Source organism: Paroedura picta, chromosome 7 (assembly GCF_049243985.1).
Source record: "Paroedura picta isolate Pp20150507F chromosome 7, Ppicta_v3.0, whole genome shotgun sequence".
NCBI classification, from domain to species: domain Eukaryota; kingdom Metazoa; phylum Chordata; class Lepidosauria; order Squamata; family Gekkonidae; genus Paroedura; species Paroedura picta.
This window is the reverse complement of record NC_135375.1, coordinates 116160011-116179944: the sequence shown is the minus strand read 5'-3', so window position 1 is coordinate 116179944 and position 19934 is coordinate 116160011. Positions and strand designations below refer to the sequence as shown.

Here is a 19934-nt window from a genome sequence, read left to right as displayed (position 1 = left end):
AAGAAGTCTTCAAATCTGGACCTCCATCAGCCATCATCATACAGCTGGGCGGAAATGACTTGGCAGAGACAAAGAACTTAGAACTAATTCGCAAGATTTATGATGATTTAACTTTGTTACATTTTAGAATCCCTGGGTCCCAGATCATTTGGTCTGAACTGTGAGAGTGTCGCATATGGACGGGTGCTTTGGATCCATCCAAAGTTGATCTAGCTAGGCGCAGAATTCAAAAAACTGTAGCCAAATTTCTTCAGGGATGGGGTGCTGTTGTTATCCCCCACCCTGGCATTTCTCATCAGATTGAAGCACTGCACCGGAGGGACAGCATGCATTTGTCCGATTGGGGATGTGATATTTGGCTACATGGAATTAGAGCTGCAGATGTAGGAGTGTTGGCGGGAACCAGGCTGTTCTGTGGTGGTTGGCATGGGAGGATTACTTTTGGAGAGACAGGTCTGCGAACCAGTTCTCTCCCGTCATTGGGGTCTCCATAAGAAATGGCACGTATGTGAGCAGGTGTGCCAGCCCAGCTGTGTTGTCATGTTCACATTGCCGTGTGGTTTGGGGACTCAGACAGAGGCTTACGCCCAGTGGGCTCCACTTAAACCACCTTCCCACGGTGGGTTCCAGCTGGCAAGGGGTACCTCTGCTTTAGGCTGATGCCATGGCAGGGACTCCAGGGCGCCATCTGGGACCATGGTCAAAATTCACGGTCTGGTGTCCGTGTTGTTTGACGGATTCCTCCTCATGCCAGGCCAACGCTCCTGCTGGAGTTGTATTAATAAAAACTGTGGCCTTTTATTCATTCCAAAAGTTTGGTGTCGTGTCTTTATTGCTGCCTCCATTATGCCCTCCTGCTAGGCAATGTATATGCCTCCTAACTCTCTCAAGTTCTCTCACATCTCTAAGTTCTCTCAAATTCTGAAACACAGAATTGTGTAGCTATGTTGGTCTAGCTATGCTGCCTAATGATGTTTGCTCGTTCCTCACATGAATTCCATACTTCGCATATAGAATCGTAATTTCTCCTTAAAAACCTAATACTAAAAGCAGTATATTAATTAGGAATTGGGGAATTCATGTTACATCTCCGTACTAATATTAATCATGTTGAATAATTATAACCTGAGTCAGAGTCTCGCAGGTATATGTCTGCTAACTAAATGGTCCCTCAAAATCTGAAACACACACATGTTTAGGATGTTTAAAACTATATTACTTAAAGACGTTTTTTCGCTCATGAATTATGCTGAATAATAATTTAACATAGTCAATATCAGAGTCTTGCTTCTTGTGTATGGTCTTATAATAATTTATTTTTGGTGCAATGAGGCATATGTCTGCTAACGAACTAAAATTCCCTCAAAGTCTAAAACACACATGTTTAGTTTGTTTTATAAGTCTAGCAATGAAGCCTAATTATGGTTGCTCATTTCTTACATAAATTCAGTTTGTTTCTATATGATTTCTCCTTATGTACCTGATACTGTAAGCAATACATCAATTGGGAGTTGGGGAATGAACATTACGTCTCCGATCTGCAGGCCTATTGAATATTCCATACGCGGCATGTGGAAGGAGAGATTACTTTTGATAAAGAAACGTATGGTACGTAGGAATGACCATCATTAGGCAACATTGCTAGGCTTGTGTACATCCTAAATATCTGTGTGTTTCAGAATTTGAGGTAGCATTTAGTTAGTAAGCAGACATATGCAGAGCTTATTTTCGATGGACTTATTGTAACATATTTTTGTACGATAATGTATATGCCTCCTAACTCTTTCAAATTCTCTCAAATTCTCTAAGTTCTCTCTAATTCTGAAACACAGAAATGTGTAGCTATGTTGGCCTAGCTATGTTGCCTAATGATGTTTGCTCGTTCCTCACATGAATTCCATACTTCTGATATAGAATCGTAATTTCTCCTTAAGAACCTAATACTAAAAGCAATATATTAATTAGGAATTGGGGAATTCATGTTACATCTCAGTACTAATATTACTTAATCATGTTGAATAATTATAACCTGAGTATATGTCTGCTAATAATAACAACATAGTCAATATCAGAGTCTCGTGTATGGTCTTATAGAAAGCTTATTTATTTTTGGTGCAATGAGGCATATGTCTGCTAACAAACTAAAATTCCCTCAAATTCTGAAACACACATGTTACGTTTTTATTATAAGCCTAGCAATGAAGCCTAATTATGGTTGCTCATTTCTTACATAAATTCGGTACGTTTCTATATGATTTCTGGTAACTAAATGGTCCTTCAAATTCTGAAACACACACATGTTTAGGATGTTTAAAAACAATATTACCTAAAGATGGCTTTTCGTTCATGAATCGTGCTGAATAATAACAACCTAGTCCATATCAGAGTCTTGCTTCTTGTATATGGTCTTAAAGGTAAAGGTAAAGGTATCCCCTGTGCAAGCACTGGGTCATGTCTGACCCTTGGGGTGACGCCCTCCAGCGTTTTCATGGCAGACTCAATACGGGGTGGTTTGCCAGTGCCTTCCCCAGTCATTACCGTTTACCCCCCAGCAAGCTGGGTGCTCATTTTACCGACCTCGGAAGGATGGAAGGCTGAGTCAACCCTGAGCCGGCTGCTGGGAACGAACTTCCAGCCTCATGGGCAGAGCTTTCAGACTGCATGACTGTTGCCTTACCACTCTGCGCTACAAGAGGCTTATGTATGGTCTTATAGCAAGCTTATTTTTGGTGCAATGAGGCATATGTCTGCTAATAAACTAAAATTCCCTCAAATTCTGAAACACACATGTTTAGTTTGTTTTATAAGCCTAGCATCCAGGCTGCCACCGCCTCCAGCAGGGCTGGCAGGGCATCTGGAGGTGAATTGGGCGTGCGGTACAGAAACCAGATGGCCACGCTCTCAATTGATCCCCATCCGAGGTCAGCGCATTCAATGCCTGGTATTGACGACACAGGAAGGAGAAAGCCTCTTGGGTCAGGATTGCCACCCCTCCTCCCTACCCCACTGTCCAAGACTGGTGGAGGACAGAGAACCCAGCAGGGGCTAGGTTTCGCCCTCCCTGTTCCAGGTCTGCTCTTTGTTCTGCAAAGTAATTTTGCAGGGTAGAGGTTTTGTTTTTTATTGACCTGGCATTGCACAGCACCAGTGTCAGAGATGGGTCATTTAGGCCTCCACCCTAATGTCACGAGGGATGGAGCGGAGTTTGGAGGGGGCCTGAGTATGGTTAATTTTAGGGCCCCTTGCTTCGGTGCATCTCCACCATGTGCTGTCTCTGCCTCTGCCCCTTATTATTGGGATCCCTGACCTTTTCAGGGCCCCTGCTTTTTCCTTTCCCTCAGTTCCATTTTCCCGCTCCATATTTGATGGTGTGTTTGTTGGCTGTTCTCTTTTCCTATGGCTTAAGTTCTTAGTTTGCTGTGGTTTGGCTAGGGTTATTTTCAAACCCTGGTTCTATGCTTATTGGCTGTTTGATTTCTAGTTCGTGTGTAGAGGTTTTGTGTGTTTGTGGAAGGCTAGCCCTGATCACTGTTTATGGCATCTCAGGGCTGCCCAGTTCCAACTGCCCAGTTCCAAATGTGTTGCATGTAGGGTATGATTCGTTGTGTGAGGTCTGTTTGGATCTGGAGGGGTAGCCCAGATAATCTGTTGCGGCATCTCAGGGTTGCCCAATCCAGGAATATGTGGTGCATGTGGTGTAAATGTAATTTGGTCTAAATTCATGTTGAGCTTGGGACTGGTTTGTTTTAATTGTTTTTATTGTTTTTGGCGGTAGTTGGACAAAGGTAATTTCCTTCCTTCCCTCTCCTCCTCTCTTTTGTTGTTGTGCAGATTTTCCCCCTTTTGCCCCCCTCCTCCCTCTCTTTTGTTGTTGGGTAAGATTGATTTTTCTATTTTCAGTTTCCTTCCCAATCTCTTCAGTGAGATTGGATGGACATCAGTGAGGCCAGCTCAGGTTGGTTAAGGGAGTAATCAATTTGAATTTGATTGAGTAGTTAATTAATTAATTAAAGAGCAGGATAGTCTGGGTTGGATAGCAATCAAAGGTTTGGATCCAATTATTTAAAACATATATGTATAATATATTTTAAAGCCATTAAATTATACCCCCTAAAACAACATGAAGCATTAAACAATTAAAAAGCAGAACTAAAATCTATACAAAACATAACAATGATTAAAACAGTAGCCAGGATGGAGGGCTCATTGAGGGAATGCCAACTTGGACAAAAACTCCTTTCCCCTCTGACTGAAGACAGGGGCAAATGAATCTCCCTGGTGAGGGCATCCCAAGGCTTTGTTCCCATGACCAAGACAGCCCTCTCTCAAGTCTCTACTAGACCTCAGGAGGTCGGGGTGCCCAAAGTTGGGTCACCCAATATGACTGCAGTGGTCCTCTTGGCAAGTGGCAAAGAGACTAGGTATAATACGACTATCACAACCCACGATGAAAAGGCACAAAAAAGACTGAAAATGGTTTTTTTTTTAATTTATTATATTTATATACCGCCCACCCCGGAGGCTCAGGGCAGTTTACATAAAATGTATAAACAATACAGGAAACAATCCATAACATATAAATAACCGTAACATTGATACTAATAACTGATGATTGTAACAGTGCAAACAATGCAAACAGTGCAATAATGAAAACAAGGCCAGAACACAGAGATGGAGTTCTGGGAGGGAGGGAGGGAGGGAGGGAGCAGGGGCCGTTCAGATGTTGTGGGTTATGCCTGGTCTCAGCCAAATGCCTGGTGGAAGAGCTCCTTTTTGCAGGACCCTGATCTCCTCCGGGAGCTCATTCCACCAGGTGGGGGCCAGGACAAAAAAGACCAGGTGGGCTTCTTTAGGGCGTGTAGAGCTCTTTGAGGGGCATAGGCAGGGAGGGACCAGAGACAGAGCTGAACTGAGAAACCCCAGGAAAAAAATCAATGTATATACAATCATGAACAATGGATCTTCACGCCTTTGGTCAGTTTAGGTTTAATTTCTGTGAAAGAAAGGACACCTGCACAATTTTATGGGTCGCGGCATTGGGGAGGTTGAGAACCACTGTTCTAAGTGGTGCGATGGTCTTTGGAAGGAGAGCCCTTCCCTTCGGAAAATGATTCTGAGAGTTCTGCTCCTTCTTGTCATGCCTGCTGGTGCAGCTACGCTGTATCCTTTGCCACGGGAGAGTTTGGCTGGGCCCCAACGGCTGGCTTGAGGGCCGCTGGGTGGGCCAACAACAAAGCATGGGGGAAGCAGAAGAGATGGGTTAGGGCCCAGACACAGGCACACCCAGGCAGGACTGGAACTAATTGGATGGGTTCACTTGGCCATAGTGTCAATGCCCAGTAAAATTCCTAATAAGCAGACTCTTCTGTGAAATAATCTCTTTTTAAAAGAATGGCATTAAACAGGTACATTAAGTTTTTGGTAAAACTAAACCAAGGCCTGAGGAAAGGAGGGGAGTGTTTAGCCTGGAAAAGAGGAGTTTGAGAGGGGATATGATTGCTGTCTTTAAGTATTGAAAGGTCACTTAGAGGAGGGCACTGAGTGGTTCCTGTTGGAAGTAGTATAGGATAGGACCCACAGTAAAGGATTTAAACTACATGTAGAACAGTACAGACTAGAAATGTTCAGACTGAGTAGTTCAGGAGTGGGATGGGCTGCCTAAGGAGGTGGCGAGCTCCTCCTCATTGGGGGTCTACAAACAGCAGCTGGACAAATACTTTTCCTGGATGCTTGAGTATTTGACTGGCAAATACTCCGGAAGATAGAGACAGAGTTCAACGAGATCTGAACACAATGGAAAAATGGGCAAATGAGAACAAGATGCAATTTAATAAAGATAAGTGTAAAGTTCTGCATCTGGGTCAGAAAAATGAAAAGCATGCCTACTGGATGGGGGATACGCTTCTAGGTAAAACTGTGTGTGAACGAGACCTTGGGGTACTTGTGGATTGTAAACTAAACATGAGCAGTTAGTGTGATGTAGCGGTAAAAAAGGCAAATGCCATTTTGGGCTGTATCAACAGAGGCATCACATCAAAATCACAAGATGTCATAGTCCCATTGTATACGGCACTGGTCAGACCACACTTGGAGTACTGTGTGCAGTTCTGGAGGCCTCACTTCAAGAAGGACGTAGATAAAATTGAAAGGGTACAGAGGAGAGCGACGAAGATGATCTGGGGCCAAGGGACCAAGCCCTATGAAGATAGGTTGAGGGACTTGGGAATGTTCAGCTTGGAGAAAAGGAGGTTGAGAGGGGACATGATAGCCCTCTTTAAGTATTTGAAAGGTTGTCACTTGGAGGAGGGCAGGATGCTGTTTCTGTTGGCTGCAGAGGAGAGGACACGCAGTAATGGGTTTAAACTTCAAGTACAACGATATAGGCTACATATCAGGAAAAAGTTTTTCACAGTCAGAGTAGTTCAGCAGTGGAATAGGCTGCCTAAGGAGGTGGTGAGCTCCCCCTCACTGGCAGTCTTCAAGCAAAGGTTGGATACACACTTTTCTTGGATGCTTTAGGATGCTTAGGGCTAATCCTGCGTTGAGCAGGGGGTTGGACTAGATGGCCTGTATGGCCCCTTCCAACTCTATGATTCTATGATTCTATGATTCTATGATCCTGCATTGAGCCCAGGGTTGGACTGGATGGCCTGTATGGGCCCTCCTATAATTCTGTTACACAAGCTCACTTACCTATGTGACCACCCTAAAGCCCATCCCCCAGACCTCCTTTGTCACAAAACACCCAGGTTTTGTTCCCATACTACAAGCCATGGAAATCAATAAGTATGGCTCCACAGGACATACTAAAACTGCAGTCAGTTGGTTGGCAGGTGGGTGGGTGGGTGAAAAGCAATACAGCCGCTGCCTCCTGCTGCCCCTCCAAGTCTCAGCAGCTGGCCGTGCAGCTACAGCCACAGGGACTCCTTTATATCAGGCTCATCCTCCTGGATCAATGGGAGCTGCCCAGCAGCATTTGTGAGCCAGAAGTCCTTGGAGTGAAGCTGAGCCAGCTGATGGAGAGGGAGAGGGCCACCATCAAAGTGCCACTGCTGATCAAGAAATGTGTGGATCAAATTGAGAAACGGGGACTGAAGTTAAGTGGAAAACCAGAAGATGTACAATGGGAGAACCTAATAGGGTTGAAGCACACGGTGTATGTGCTGTCTCTGCTTGTTCACAACAACTCCTGACCTTGCTGGCAGGGGCTTACAGGAATTGTAGTCCATAAACACCTGGAGAGCTACAGTTTGACCACCCCTCATGTCTGGCCCAGGTGAGACAAACCACAACCACATCATGTTATTTGTGATGAAAGCGAAGGGTCTGTTTGTGGCAGGTTTAGAATCTAACTCTCTGATCTTAGGATGGGGGAACTCAACATGGCTTGCCACTTGTAGAGATGCTTCTGTGTATAGTTGAAGACGGATGGACTAGCGATGAGTCTCTTAGTTTTTCCTTTGCATAATGGGGAAAGGGCCTGCCGTTAATCAGTAACCTTAGCATTTTTATCCCCCTCTGATTTTGTGCACAACCAGTGAAGCCAAGTGATCATTTTGTTATTCTAGCCAGGATTTAGCATGTGCAACAAAAATGAATTAGAAAGTTAGAATCACAGAACTGGAAAGTCATCTCATCCAACAGGACTTGGCAGGCCTCTGGCCGCTCACTGGCACATTTAAACCATGCAGTGATACTCCAGGCAGAGGGAGGTCTGTAGGATGAGGTCCCCCTCATCGAGACGAGCCTGGAGAGGGGTCACACGGCACACAACTTGAACCCACTCCAATTTTTCATCAGAGCTTCCACTGCCCAGACAATGCTTCTCTGTATTATGTCTGCGGGTTCAGTGATCACAGACTCCAACTCTTCAGAACAGCTCTTTTTATTTAGCAACTCCAGCAACAGACTACAACTACTGAACAGGGAAAAACAGGCAAACTCATGCACTTTTATACCTTTCAGACAGACAGCTGCTACCTCTGATTGGCCCTAAGCAGAGCAAAATCCGATTGCCTCTTGCAGAGCAATCCGAGCAGTCTGATTGGCCCTTAAGCAGAGCAATCCCATTGGCCCCTAAGCAGAGCAATCCGATTGGCCCTAAGCAGAGCGATTGGCTCTGGCAGAGTGATCAGGTTCCTTGATTGGTTAGTTCCTTGGCTAGCAGAGAACCCTTATTTGCATCTGTGTCCAAATGTCCACAGACATAACACCTCTCCCCCCTAAGATAGGCACCCACCAAATTACAAACAAAGTCCCCCAGGTATTTGGGTGCAGTACGTTGCCTGGTGGAGCCCCTCAGTTCAGGAGCAGTTGGGGAAGGCATCGGAACCACCTCTTCTTGGGGTGATGTTGGAGGTGGCGTGGCTGGTGTCTCTGGTGCCTCCTGGGATGTCTGCACCTCTGGTGCTGGTTCCGGGTTGCTCCCCATGGGGCTGTCATCTGGCTCGCTGCTATCAGGCTCAGCCGGCATGTTGGTGAGTTGAGGTGAGTCCATGTTGAGGGCAGGAAGGTGGTCCCGCAGCTGGTCGATGTGTCAACGTAGCAGGTTTCCACCCTCGGTCTGTACTTCATATGACACTGGTCCGGTTTTCCGTAGAATCGTAGCTGGGATCCAGTGGGGACCCGCTGTGAAGTTGCAGACGTAGACCTCGGCTGCACTTGTGAAGGAGCACGGGGTCTGATGGACCTCTCTGCCGGGAGGCCATGTCGTGGTGAGGTCTGGCTTCAGACGGTCCAGGATAGAAGTAAGGCGACGTCCCATTAAGAGTTCAGCTGGGCTTCGGCCAGTGGCTGACGATGGAGTGTTGTGCTGGTGGAACAGCCACTCTGCTAGTCTCTGATGCCAGCTTCCATGCACTATCCTTTTGTGTGCGCCTTTGGCACCATCCATTCAGCCTGTCCATGGATGGATGGAATGGGGCGGAAGTAACGTGCCTGCGGTGTCCAAAGGCTCCAAAGTCTGGAATTACTTCCAGATAGTGGAGGGCACACACTTGGCAGAGTGCCAGCTCTGTAGGCAGAGGGTTAGTCATGGAAGACAGGAGCATCACTACATGACTAGCGGCCTCGTGAACCACCTGAAGAGGCACCACCAGGCTGTCCTGATTCAGAGGGAAAGACAGGCTGGTAGTGGGGTGCCTGCACAGGCACAACCTTCCAGCACGAGGCGGAAGAGTCTCCCCGGGACCTCCACCTGCAGAGCTCTCCCTAAGAGTTCTGCTCAGGGGGCGGGTGGAGTGAGAGGGAGGCAAGCGACCATGGTGGAAATGCTTGCCCGGGCTGGCAGCAACATGCCAAAAGGGGGGTTCAAGGCAGGGTATAGGGCCGCGAACCATGACCTAGCTGCGCTCATGGCCGTGAGAGGATACTCCTTTCTTCTGGCCGACAATTTCTACTACCACTGGATCTGCTGTCGCATATCCACCTGGGACACGCCTCCTAGTCATACTACGATTAGCAGGTCAGTGTTGCCCTCTCTTTATAGGGCAGCCAGGTGCTGCAGGGAGGTAGAGATATCCCGAGCCTCTGGGACCATACACTTTACGTCGGACATATGGACGTCATGTCATGCGCAGGATGCATACATCTGACTGCGCATTGGTGGGATGTACGGGAGGTGCTAGGTGGGGTTGAGCCTGTTAGGCAGGGTGAGGGCTGCCGGGCAGGCTATCGCCATGCCTTGCTGCACATCGAGCCCTTCGATGTGCGGCACACGGCAGACAACATTCAGGGCACCATCCGTAGAATGGTAGATGGGTGGGTAGGTAGTGGGACGGGGCTCACCAAGGGCTTCTTGGTGACGGTGCCCTCAACATGATGAAGGTGGTCAAGGAAATGGGCCTGAAGCACATCTCCTGTGTGGCCCACCTTCTCCACCTCGTGGTTAAGGATGCCCTTGGGATCGGCTCCAAGGGAACCGGTTCATGTGCTGAAGCCATTGACTTCCAGCATCTCATCGAGAAATGCCGGAAGATTGTGGCGCATTTCTCTCACAGCTCGTATGACGTCTCGAGGCTGGGGCGAAAGCAGGTCCTGATGGGCGTGCCGCAGCACTGCCTTATCAGAGACGTCAGCACGCGCTGGAACTCCACCCGCGCCATGCTCGAGCGCTTGGTGGAGCAGAGGAGAGCCTTAGACGCCCTTGTCCAGGAGACGAGGATTTTTATGCCTGGGGAGTGGCTCACCCACTGAGAGTAGGAGATCATTTCTCAGACCATGGAAGTGCTTGGGCCCTTCAAGACTTTCACAGAGATGCTCTCGTCTGACACAGCGAGTTTGGGTGTGGTCATGCCCATGGTCCACAAGGCCCGTGTGGTGCTGGCCCCCTTCCTGGACCCGGCTCGAGGACGTGCAGACGTTGTTCCAGCCGTGCGCGCGCTTGCGAGGAGGCTTCTGAGAGGGCTTGAGAGCCGCTTCGAACCCCTCTGCAAGTCTGTGACATACAGGCTCGCCGCCATGTGTGATCCGCGCATCAAGGGCAGCTTAGCAGAGAGGGAGAGGAGCCTTCCCGAATGGCGCGAGCTGCTCATTCAGAGGCTTGCCTGGTGGAAGTCCAAGAAGGCTGTCAGGCCAGGCAGGGGAAGAAGGAGCCAGCACGTCCGCTGCTCCTCCTCCCCCCCCCCAGCCTCTGCTGGCACATCAGCCACTGCGGGCCACCCCAGCGAGAAGGCTGAGCAGGGCAACTTCTTGCTGGGGTTCCTCCAGCCCACTCCTTCCCAAGGGCAGTGGGTGCCCGAGGGAGGACAGTGCGTCTGGGATGGTGAGGGCTTACCTCGATGAACCCCAGGAGTCCGAGAACACCTGTCCCTTGAGATACTGGGCCAGGATGGAGGCGGTCTGGCCGGCCTTTTCCCACCTGGCCCAAGTCTACCTTTCATGCACGCCAATGAGCGAGCAGGCATTTTCTCATGCTAGCAGCACCGTCTGCGAGTATCGCTCCCGCCTGGCAACTGAAAGAGTCCAGCAATTGGTCTTCCTCAAGGTCAACTTGCCGGCTCTTGGCCATCCAGAACTATTCTTGGAGGAGGACTGAGGCAAGCACAGAATTGCTGTGACTGCATCCTCTCTGAGTCTGTTCTGGGTGGCGGGGTTGAAAAACGCTCGCACAAGGTTAAAATTCAGAGACAGGAACAGTGCCCTGCCCAATCTAAATTGCCCCCCCACACACACACACACACACAGAAATTCTGCACTCTCACACACCAAATACCAGAGGGCCAGAGATCAAATCTGGGTCCCTCAGTCATGCCACCCATTTTGAAAACTGTTGCTGTTAAGTTGATGGATTCCCCACCAGTGTTCACTGCGCCGTTTGTGGACTTCTGAGGGGGGAATGTGTCTTTTTGCTGCTGCCAGGGCTGTTCTCCCAGAGCAGCTCTGTCAGGGCTCTCTCAGGATGTGGCCTGAGTAGAGCAGTTGGATTTGTGGTGTTTGAGGGCGGTGGCCCAAGCGTAGGAAGGGAAAGGTGACTGGAAGCTGCTTTGATACACCTTTGGGTTGTGAAAAGCAAGTCTTCCTCTTGTTCTGTATTTGTTAGAGGGGGGAGGCTGGATGGGAGAGCCAGTGATGAGTCCACAGCATGGATGGAGCACCCAGATTCTCCTCTGGGCTCCTCCCTTTGCTTTCTGAGGCTCTCCCGGGTTAGTGCGTAGGTGCCATGAAGCTTTACAGCTTCACAGGGGGGGTTTGGGGGGATCTCCAGGTCTCCCCCGGAGGTTGACATCCCTGCGCCACTAGTGTTCCTAGTGGTGCAGGGCCCCCCTCTTCTCTGCAGGGGATCCCAGGTGAGAACTCAGTGGACCTCATTGGTTCTGCAGTTCTCACCTGGAGGCTGCTTAGGCTGCCAGCCACAGGTTCCCCTGAACCTGGGAGAGAGAGTCCCTTCCTGGCCTGCTCTGTTAGGAGCCAATGCAAGTCAATGGGACCATTGACTTGCATTGGAAATCCTCCCTCGCCTTTCCCAGGGGCTGGGGGGGAGGGGGTGTAAGTTGCACCCCTTAAACTTTTAGGGGAGCTCAGGGAGGATTGGACCAAGAATATTGGACCAAGGGGTCCAATCCTAGGGGCTCCCAAAGAGGGTACCCCTATCCGCTCCATTGGATACAATGGAGTGTCAGGTTCTTTGTTTCCCCATAGACTTCTATGGGGAATGTTCTTTGGGAGCCCCCAGGATGGGACCCCCTGATGTAATCTTCCTGAAACTTGCAGGGGACTCAGGGAAGAGACTCCCTGAGTTTCCCTGCAAGTTTCAAGAAGATTGGACCAAGCGGTCCCATCCTAGGGGCACCCAAAACATGGGAAAAAATTATTTCAGCAGGTAAATTGGCAATGTCCTCGTTCAATTCCTACTGAAATCATTTTTTTCCCACGCTTTTGCGAGTCTCGCTAAGTGGAAGTTGTTGGTATGCCTGTGCAAGGTCAAGCTTTGTTCTGTGCAAGGTCAACCTTGCCTCCTGCGAGCGATGCCAGCAGGTGGATGACCACAGTAACCAGGTACGCATGGCTTTGTTGCAGGGCTTTGTTGATGGTGCATTTGTAATCTGCACAACTGCAGATGCTCCTGTCAGCCTTCAGTGGGGTCACGGTTTCCCACTTGGCATGCAGTGTTGGTTCCAGGACCCCTTGGTTAATGAGGCGGTCCAACTGCTCATCTGTGTGTGGCTTGAGACGAATTGGCTTGACTGCTGGGTCGAGATCGAAGGAGATGGGCGGGCCCGTGTAGCAGCCAAGTGTGCCATTGAATACGGCCCCGAACTCCGTGCAGACGGCCTCAAGGGGCGAGGGCTGCAGGCGATGGATGCCAGAGATGACAATCCCCAGTGGGGCAAACCACTCAAGACCCCGCAGGCTGGTGCAGCCGCCCTCGATGATGACCAGCTGTAAGGCCTTGGTGATGGACTTGTGTTGCACCCGGAAAGTGCCGATGCCAATGACAGGGATGCAGTTCCCCTGGAAGTCAGTCAACCGCAGTCCGAGGGGTCCCAGGAGTGGGACTTGTTGGAGACAGAGCTTATTGGTCTCCTTCGAGGTGGAGAAGGAAGACCCGGAGTCCAGTTCCATACTACAGGGAGCTCCTTCTATTTTGACTGTCACACGGATCTTCCACTGCATACTGTCAGTTGATCGGATTGTAATGGGTTGTGATTCTTGGTGAAGAGCATTCAAATCTGAGTCTGATCCGAGGCGCCAGTCATTGGTGTCAGGATTGTAGAATCTCTGTCATAAATTAGCCTGAGTTCCTCCATGTCAGTTATATTGCTTGGCGCCTGGATGCCCCAGGTCCTGTATTCTTGCTAGCCATAAAAATGAATAGTTTGTTGTTGTAACCTTATCACTTGTTGAGGCCTCTCGGCTGGGCCCGGTTTTGTTATCACCTTGCCAAGGACATGAGAATGTATCGTTGTTTTAATTACATATGTTTCTTCTCTCCTTCCCCCCTCCCTTGGGAACTTTCAAGTTTTGAGCGGGAGAATTGTATTGATAAGCAGAGGCAAATCTGTACTCTAGTCAGATTTGACTTTGCAGTCCTAGAGTGTGTAGTACTTCTCAATAAAGCTTTCTTTAATTAAGAAGCCTGTTGTGAGTTCTCTTTACGCTTGACAATTGGCCCCTAAGCGAAGCAATCCAATTGGCCCTAAGCGGAGCAATCGGATTGGCTCTGGCAGAGTGATCAGGTTCCTTGATTGGTTAGTTCTTTGGGTAGCAGAGAACCCTCATTTGTATCTGTGTCCAAAGGCCCACAGACATAACACCCTGCTCCTCACTCAACCTCTCCAAGAAGTCCAGCAGAGGCTCTAGAGCCTTCCTACAACGAGAACAACAGTCCTGCCTCACAGGACTGGCGTACGTCTGAGACAGCGGTTGCTGGGCACGTTGCCTGACGAATGGGGCTTGTGAGGCCTGGAAACAAGAGTGTACGAGGGGCCTTGGGTCAGGGGAGCCAGTGGCCTTCTTAAAACATTTGTCTCTGGGTGGCCATTATTTTCTCCCTCTCTTCCTAGCTGCATTACGAGGCTGCCTGTTCCCATGGCTCAGGGGTTGCCAGAAGTCACAGGTGCTGAGCTATCCCCCCCCCCCGCCCCATCCCCCAGGAAGTCCGCTCACGCGACTCTTGGCCCCAAGTTAGACGCCTCAGCCCTCCCCTGCCCTGCCCTTTGCCCCACGGCTCTCACCGCATTGGCTAGCCTGCCAGGAGTCCTGAAGCCAACCTGCCCTTACAGCCACTTGGGGGCCCCTTCCAAGCACAGGGGAAAGCTCATCAGAGCTGAGGTTTTTCTGAAAGAGTCGCCTGCTGTTTGGAGGCCGGAGGAATGGGGAACAAAATAAAATAGGCTTTTGTAACAGACTCCGCTTTCTTCTTTTTTTTGCTAAACACATGGATTTTTTTTTAAAGGAATGTGGAATTGCAGAGAAAAAATTTAAAGCATTCTATTAATTTTTTTCTCTTGGTGGTTTGGTAGCATGTAGGCAGAGCATTTAGGCTGATGAATTTTCTTTTCTTTTGCTAATATGGCTGCTGAATGGGTTTAGCTGTCAGATTTCTTCCTCTGAATTAGAACAAAAAGATATGCAAAAAGTGCTTGCCGTCAGGGCGTTGAGGTGCTTCTCACCAGCAAAAAACTGGCTAGAGCCCCCAGCAAAATTAAAAAGGGGGGGGGGGTTGCTTTTTCAAGTGCATAGATTTGCTTCAGCCAGGGATTTCGGACTTGGTGCTTTTGAACTTGGGGAGGTGCTCTACCTCTTTCTTCAATTGTGGTGCCTGAACACAGTACTCCAAGTGTGGTCTTACCAGAGCGGAGTAAAGCGGTAACATCACCTTGTGTGAACTGGACACTGTACTTCTTTTAATTTTTTAATACACCCCAAAATCTCATTGGGCTTTTTAGCTACCCAGTCACACTGCTGACTCATCTTCAATGTATGGCCTACTAAGACACTCAGATCCTTTTCACACGAGACAAGTCTCATCCATTTGATTTTTCCTACCTGATGAATAACTCCATAAAAATTCATTTTATACATTTTAGCTCAGTTTTCTAGCCTGTCAAGATCATCCTGTGCTCTAAATATACACTAAATATCCTGAGCCTGTACCGTGATGGACTAAAATCACGATCACCAGGTATATTTAGGGCTGATCCTGCGTTGAGCAGGGGGTTGGACTAGATGGCCTGTATGGCCCCTTCCAACTCTATGATTCTATGATTCTATGATTTTTCCAGACATCATTCTGCAAACCTTTCCTGAACTGAAGTAAAATCTGTGTGTGTGGCCCGCGCATCAGGTCATTGTGTTTATCTTTGTCATATGTTGTGCTACTCATCACATCCTTGTATATTTTCTACTGAGATTTTAATGCATTGTTTTTAATTGACCTTTAGCACTATGCAATAAAATGTATATTTAATAGATTTTTCTGCTAAGTTCTTGGTTCCACGAACTGGGATTCAAACATTGGTCACCAAGGCCCTAATCCACTTTTTTAGTCATTTTGTCTGAGCAGCTGACCTGAAGTCAGTTGTAACCAGTATTGCAGAAGGAACACGAACAAATCTAACCCATGTCCAGGAATATTGACACTCCCATGGATAGGAGGGCCAGAAGCCACTTCTGGAAGAAAGAAGGACAGTTGAGTGGGGAGAACAGGCCAGGGTGGGAATAAAAATTACAACCGGATGTTCAACAGCTAAGGTTTATTTTGGAGCCTTTTACACCACGCCTTACCTACCATAGACATGAGACCCCTTCAGTGCCAGCTGCTCAGGTGAGCATACACATGCCTGGTAGGCAGGCTGGGGAGGATCATCTTCTGAAGGAGAGCTGCTGTGCTGAGGCATGGAAGAGAACTGCCCCTCAAGCAGACTCCAGCAGGTCCTCACAGGTTAGTTCTATGACCGCCACGGACAACATGGTAGGTGGCACGCTGAAGCTTCGGCTGGACCAGAGGAAGAAAAAGTTAAGGCAGACTGATGGCTTACAGAGAAGGATCGAGAGAAGGAACTGTTGAGTTGGCAACTCTGGACACCAACCCAAACACCAGGTCTTCCTGCTGGCCAGCGGAGTATGGCAGAATCCCATGGCAGAAGCTGAAGCTCTAGACGGAGATGGATCCGTCGCGGAAAGTCGTCTTCCCAATGAGGGCGTTAATGAGGGTGGGCCGTCCCCTCCTGCACTCAGACTGTGCAGCCCGGATGATGTCGTCCATTTGCTCTTCATTCTGGTGGGAGAGGAGCAGGCCTTTCCCCCCTAAGCCTTCAGCCACCACATGATAATCTGCAGAGAAGATGGCAAGTCAGGTGTCAGAGGCTAGCTGTATCGCATGGCTGCCAGCTCTGGGTTGGGAAATGCCTCAAAGTGTTCAGGGTTGAAGTCTGAGGAGGGAGAGATTTGGGGAAAGACTTCAGTGGGGCATCATGCCCCTAGGCCCAGCCTCCAGAGCAGCCATTTTCTCCAGGGGAACTGTTTTCGGGAATGTTTTGTAATCCCAGGAGGTTTATTTTGGTAGAAGATTCTCAAACGTTTTGACCAAACAGACGGTATGTTCCTCTTACAATCATTTTTCACACTGACAATTCAAAACCCAGGTTAATACTCGCTTCACAATACTGTGTGACTCATGTTCCCAACAGGGCTGTGGACAGATTTGTGATGATTGTAAGAAGAATATATTGAAGGTCCATTTGATCAAAATGTTTATTTTGAGAATCTTCTATCAAAAAATGTAACATCTTTGGAATTTAATTCCATTGTTTATTGTACTTAGCGATACACTGTTGCATTCCTCTTTTATGCACCATGGACACTTTGTAGCCCTTCATCACTCTGGGCTGCCTAGAGCCTAGCAACGCGACTGCGCTGGTCTGCAGTAAACCAGGTCAATTCCTGTCCCGTAACCCCTCGGAGACTGACAAGATTTTAGGACGGCATGAGCTTTCAAAGCTCCCTTCATCAGATAAAAGCAGGAATCGAGATTCCCCACGTCCTTATACCTCTTGTCAGAAGGCAGCTGGGGTGTTGCAATCAGCTTATGCTTGGGACTGCCTCTCAGAATAGGCCCCCTAAGGTCAGAGTCTTTTAGCCCCCCCCCCTTACTATTAAGCCTAAGAACATGTGAGGAGCAAGTGGTGGCTTCCCCCATTCATCCCTGCCTCGATGTCACACTTTAGGGGCATCCTTGCATGCTTTCAGAGTACACTGCAGGTGCAATCATAATCATGGCTCCGTTTCTGTATGATCTACACATGGCTTGGGTTTAAGGTGGAGTCCTCAACATGGTGCCCACCAACACTGTTCCTGGGGTCCGCTGAGAGGGGGAGCTTTGGAAAGTGGGGGAGGCTTTTGCCTGCCTACTGAAGATTTGATTGGCTGTACATATATTTAAACGCATTGCTTTGGCAGCAACTGCCACCAGAGCATCAGCATCCTCCACCAGGCATTGGCTCGAGGCTGACCGACCCCAAAACATCTGCTGCTTCCCCTCCAGACACCTCCCTTCCATGACCAAAGAATCCGACCTGCCCAAGGCTTTGACAGTTAAAATAATGTTCTGGTTGACATGTTATGACTAGATTCAAAGCCCATTCGTGGGAACGAGCTTTGAAAGCCCCCCCCCCCTCCCCGGTGCGGCCGCCCATCAGACACAGACAGGCGGCGTTGCCCTTGGGTGTGGCGTTTCTGGGCCCGATGAGAAGGTCTCCTCCCCCCCCCCCCCCCCGGCGCCGCTGCCTTCCCTTCAAGGCCTCAGGTGTGCTTCTAGGCCCAAGGGGAACACCTCCTTTATGGTGTCCTGCCACTTCCCCGTTGCTTTCTGGCCTGTCCTGGTAAGCCTCGAAGCCTTTCTGGCCTGTCCTGATGAGCCTCGAAGCCTTTCTGGCCTGTCCTGGTGAAGGCCTCAAAGCCTTTCTGGCCTGTCCTGGTGAAGGCCTCAAAGCCTTTCTGGCCTGTCCTGGTGAAGGCCTCAAAGCCTTTCTGGCCTGTCCTGGTGAAGGCCTCTAAGTCTTTCTGGCCTGTCCTGGTGAAGGCTTCAAAGCCTTTCTGGCCTGTCCTGGTGAGGGCCTAGAAGCCTTTCTGACCTGCCCTGGTGGGGGCCTCGAAGCCTTTCTGTCCTGTCCTGTCCTGGTGAGGGCCTCAAAGCCTTTCTGGCCTGTCCTGGTGAGGGCCTAGATTGTGCCCTCATCCGATTGGCTAGAACTGCTGTCTGTCCTGGTGAGGGGCCAATCGGAAGGCGCTTTGTGCCTTCCGATTTGCCCCTCACCCGGACTGGCCCTGCCCACTCTCTGCCCACTTAGCCCTTAGCCAAATATGAATACAGTAAGCGCTTGTTATACTTGTTATATTTGTTACAATGTTCTATGTAATTATCCCATGTTGTTCTATGAATACCGCTGTATGGAAGGCGCCATGTCAGAATTCCAAAGGCACCCTCAGGGTCAAGAAAACGTTGAGGACTCCTGCCTGAAGGCGTAATTCTGGTTGCCTGTTGAAGCAGTCAACTCACCCAAGTAATTGAGGCTACAGGCTACGTTGCTGCCCAGCATGGGGACTTGCTCTCGGGCGATCTGGCTCCAGCAGGCATCATTTCCCACCAGGGCGATGACAGGAGTCTGACAGAGCAAGAGAAAACAATACAGAAACAGAGCTGAAAAAGTTGGAACACCCCCCCCCCCCCGTTCTTCTCCTTCTAGGCTGCTCTGCCCATCACAAAGCCAGCCGGGTGGGACGTGCAGAGTGACCAGGCAATGGAATGACAGACAAAGCAGTTGCCTGAAGCCTCTGTTAGAGAAGGGGGAAGGAGGAGACTCCCACTGCAGCCAAGGCTGAGAAGGGCTAAGTCCTCATGGGTTGCTCATAGGAGTGAACCGTGGAGATGTCGGGACCCAATCTATGCCACTGAGGTTTATATCCCCCGCCCCCACCGCCAGGCTACCCTCTCCTCCAGTTATTTTATTTGTTTCAATCGGGACCCAAAGGGACTTCAACTGTTCTCTTCTCCTGGACCAGTCTTCAAAACAACCCTGTGAGGTAGGTTAGGGTGTGTGTGTGTGAGAGAGAGAGGGTCTGAGGTTAAGTACTTGAGCTGTTATAACACACAAGCCAGATACAGAACTGAGAATCAGAAGAGGGGAAAGGAAGCAGAAAATGAGGGAAACATCCCCTCTTTCTCTCACTTAATTCCTCTTCTCTCCTTCCTCCCGCCTGGGGGAGAAAGGGGTGTGCAAACAAGAGAATGAAGGACTTGCTCTTTATTTATCACTTGCAATCTCCTTGCCAAACTCAAGAGAACTGCCACATCCAGACACCGCAAGCAACTGAATCCCAGTGCCCAGAGGCCTCCAGAGGAACTGGCTAGCCCCTGGGTGAGACAGGAAGCTGGTCTACATGGACCACTGCCAGCAGGGCTCTTCTTATGTATTTATGGCCTCAACCTCTTTGCCCTGATGTTGACCATCCAGAGGAACTGGCTGGCCCCTGGGTGAGACAGATGCTGGACTAGATGAACCACTGGTCCGATCCTGCAGGTCTCTTCTTATGCATTTATGAAAACTTTCTGCCCTGTTGTTGGCCCTGCAGAGGAACAGGTTGGCTAATGTGTGAGACAGGAGGCTGGGCTAGAGGGACCTTCACTGATCAAATCCAGCAAGGCTTCTGTCAATCTTAAGGCAGTTTCAAGAAATGATTATCTCCAAACTACCTGGAATGGCTTGGACTATAGGAGAGGGAGCTAGACGGAATAAAGAAGGGTGCTGGATCTTCTGGCATTCAATTTAAGACAGGGATTACACCTTCAAAGTGTCCCATCAGGTTGTGATTGAAAATCAGCTGTTAATCCAGATCTACAACCAAAGAGTAATTATTGAGCAATTAAGATAGATTCAGGTGGGTCACTATGCTGCTCTTACCTGAAGATTTCTTCTCCTCAGTAGGGCAAAGTC

The 19934-nt window shown here is 49.2% G+C and overlaps 1 protein-coding gene across 1 annotated transcript in view; it reads right to left on the bottom strand.

Moving 5' to 3' along the window:
- Window positions 1-15678: 15678 nt before the first annotated feature.
- The window catches only part of HACL2 (2-hydroxyacyl-CoA lyase 2), a 60713-nt gene continuing 56457 nt past the window's right edge, over window positions 15679-19934 (bottom strand). The window contains exons 15-16 of the mRNA XM_077346144.1: window positions 18500-18605; window positions 15679-16275 (exon numbers count right to left, since the gene is read on the bottom strand). Coding sequence (XP_077202259.1) covers window positions 16097-16275; window positions 18500-18605 — 285 coding nt within the window. The 3' untranslated portion in view covers window positions 15679-16096. The remainder of the gene's footprint in view (window positions 16276-18499; window positions 18606-19934) is intronic.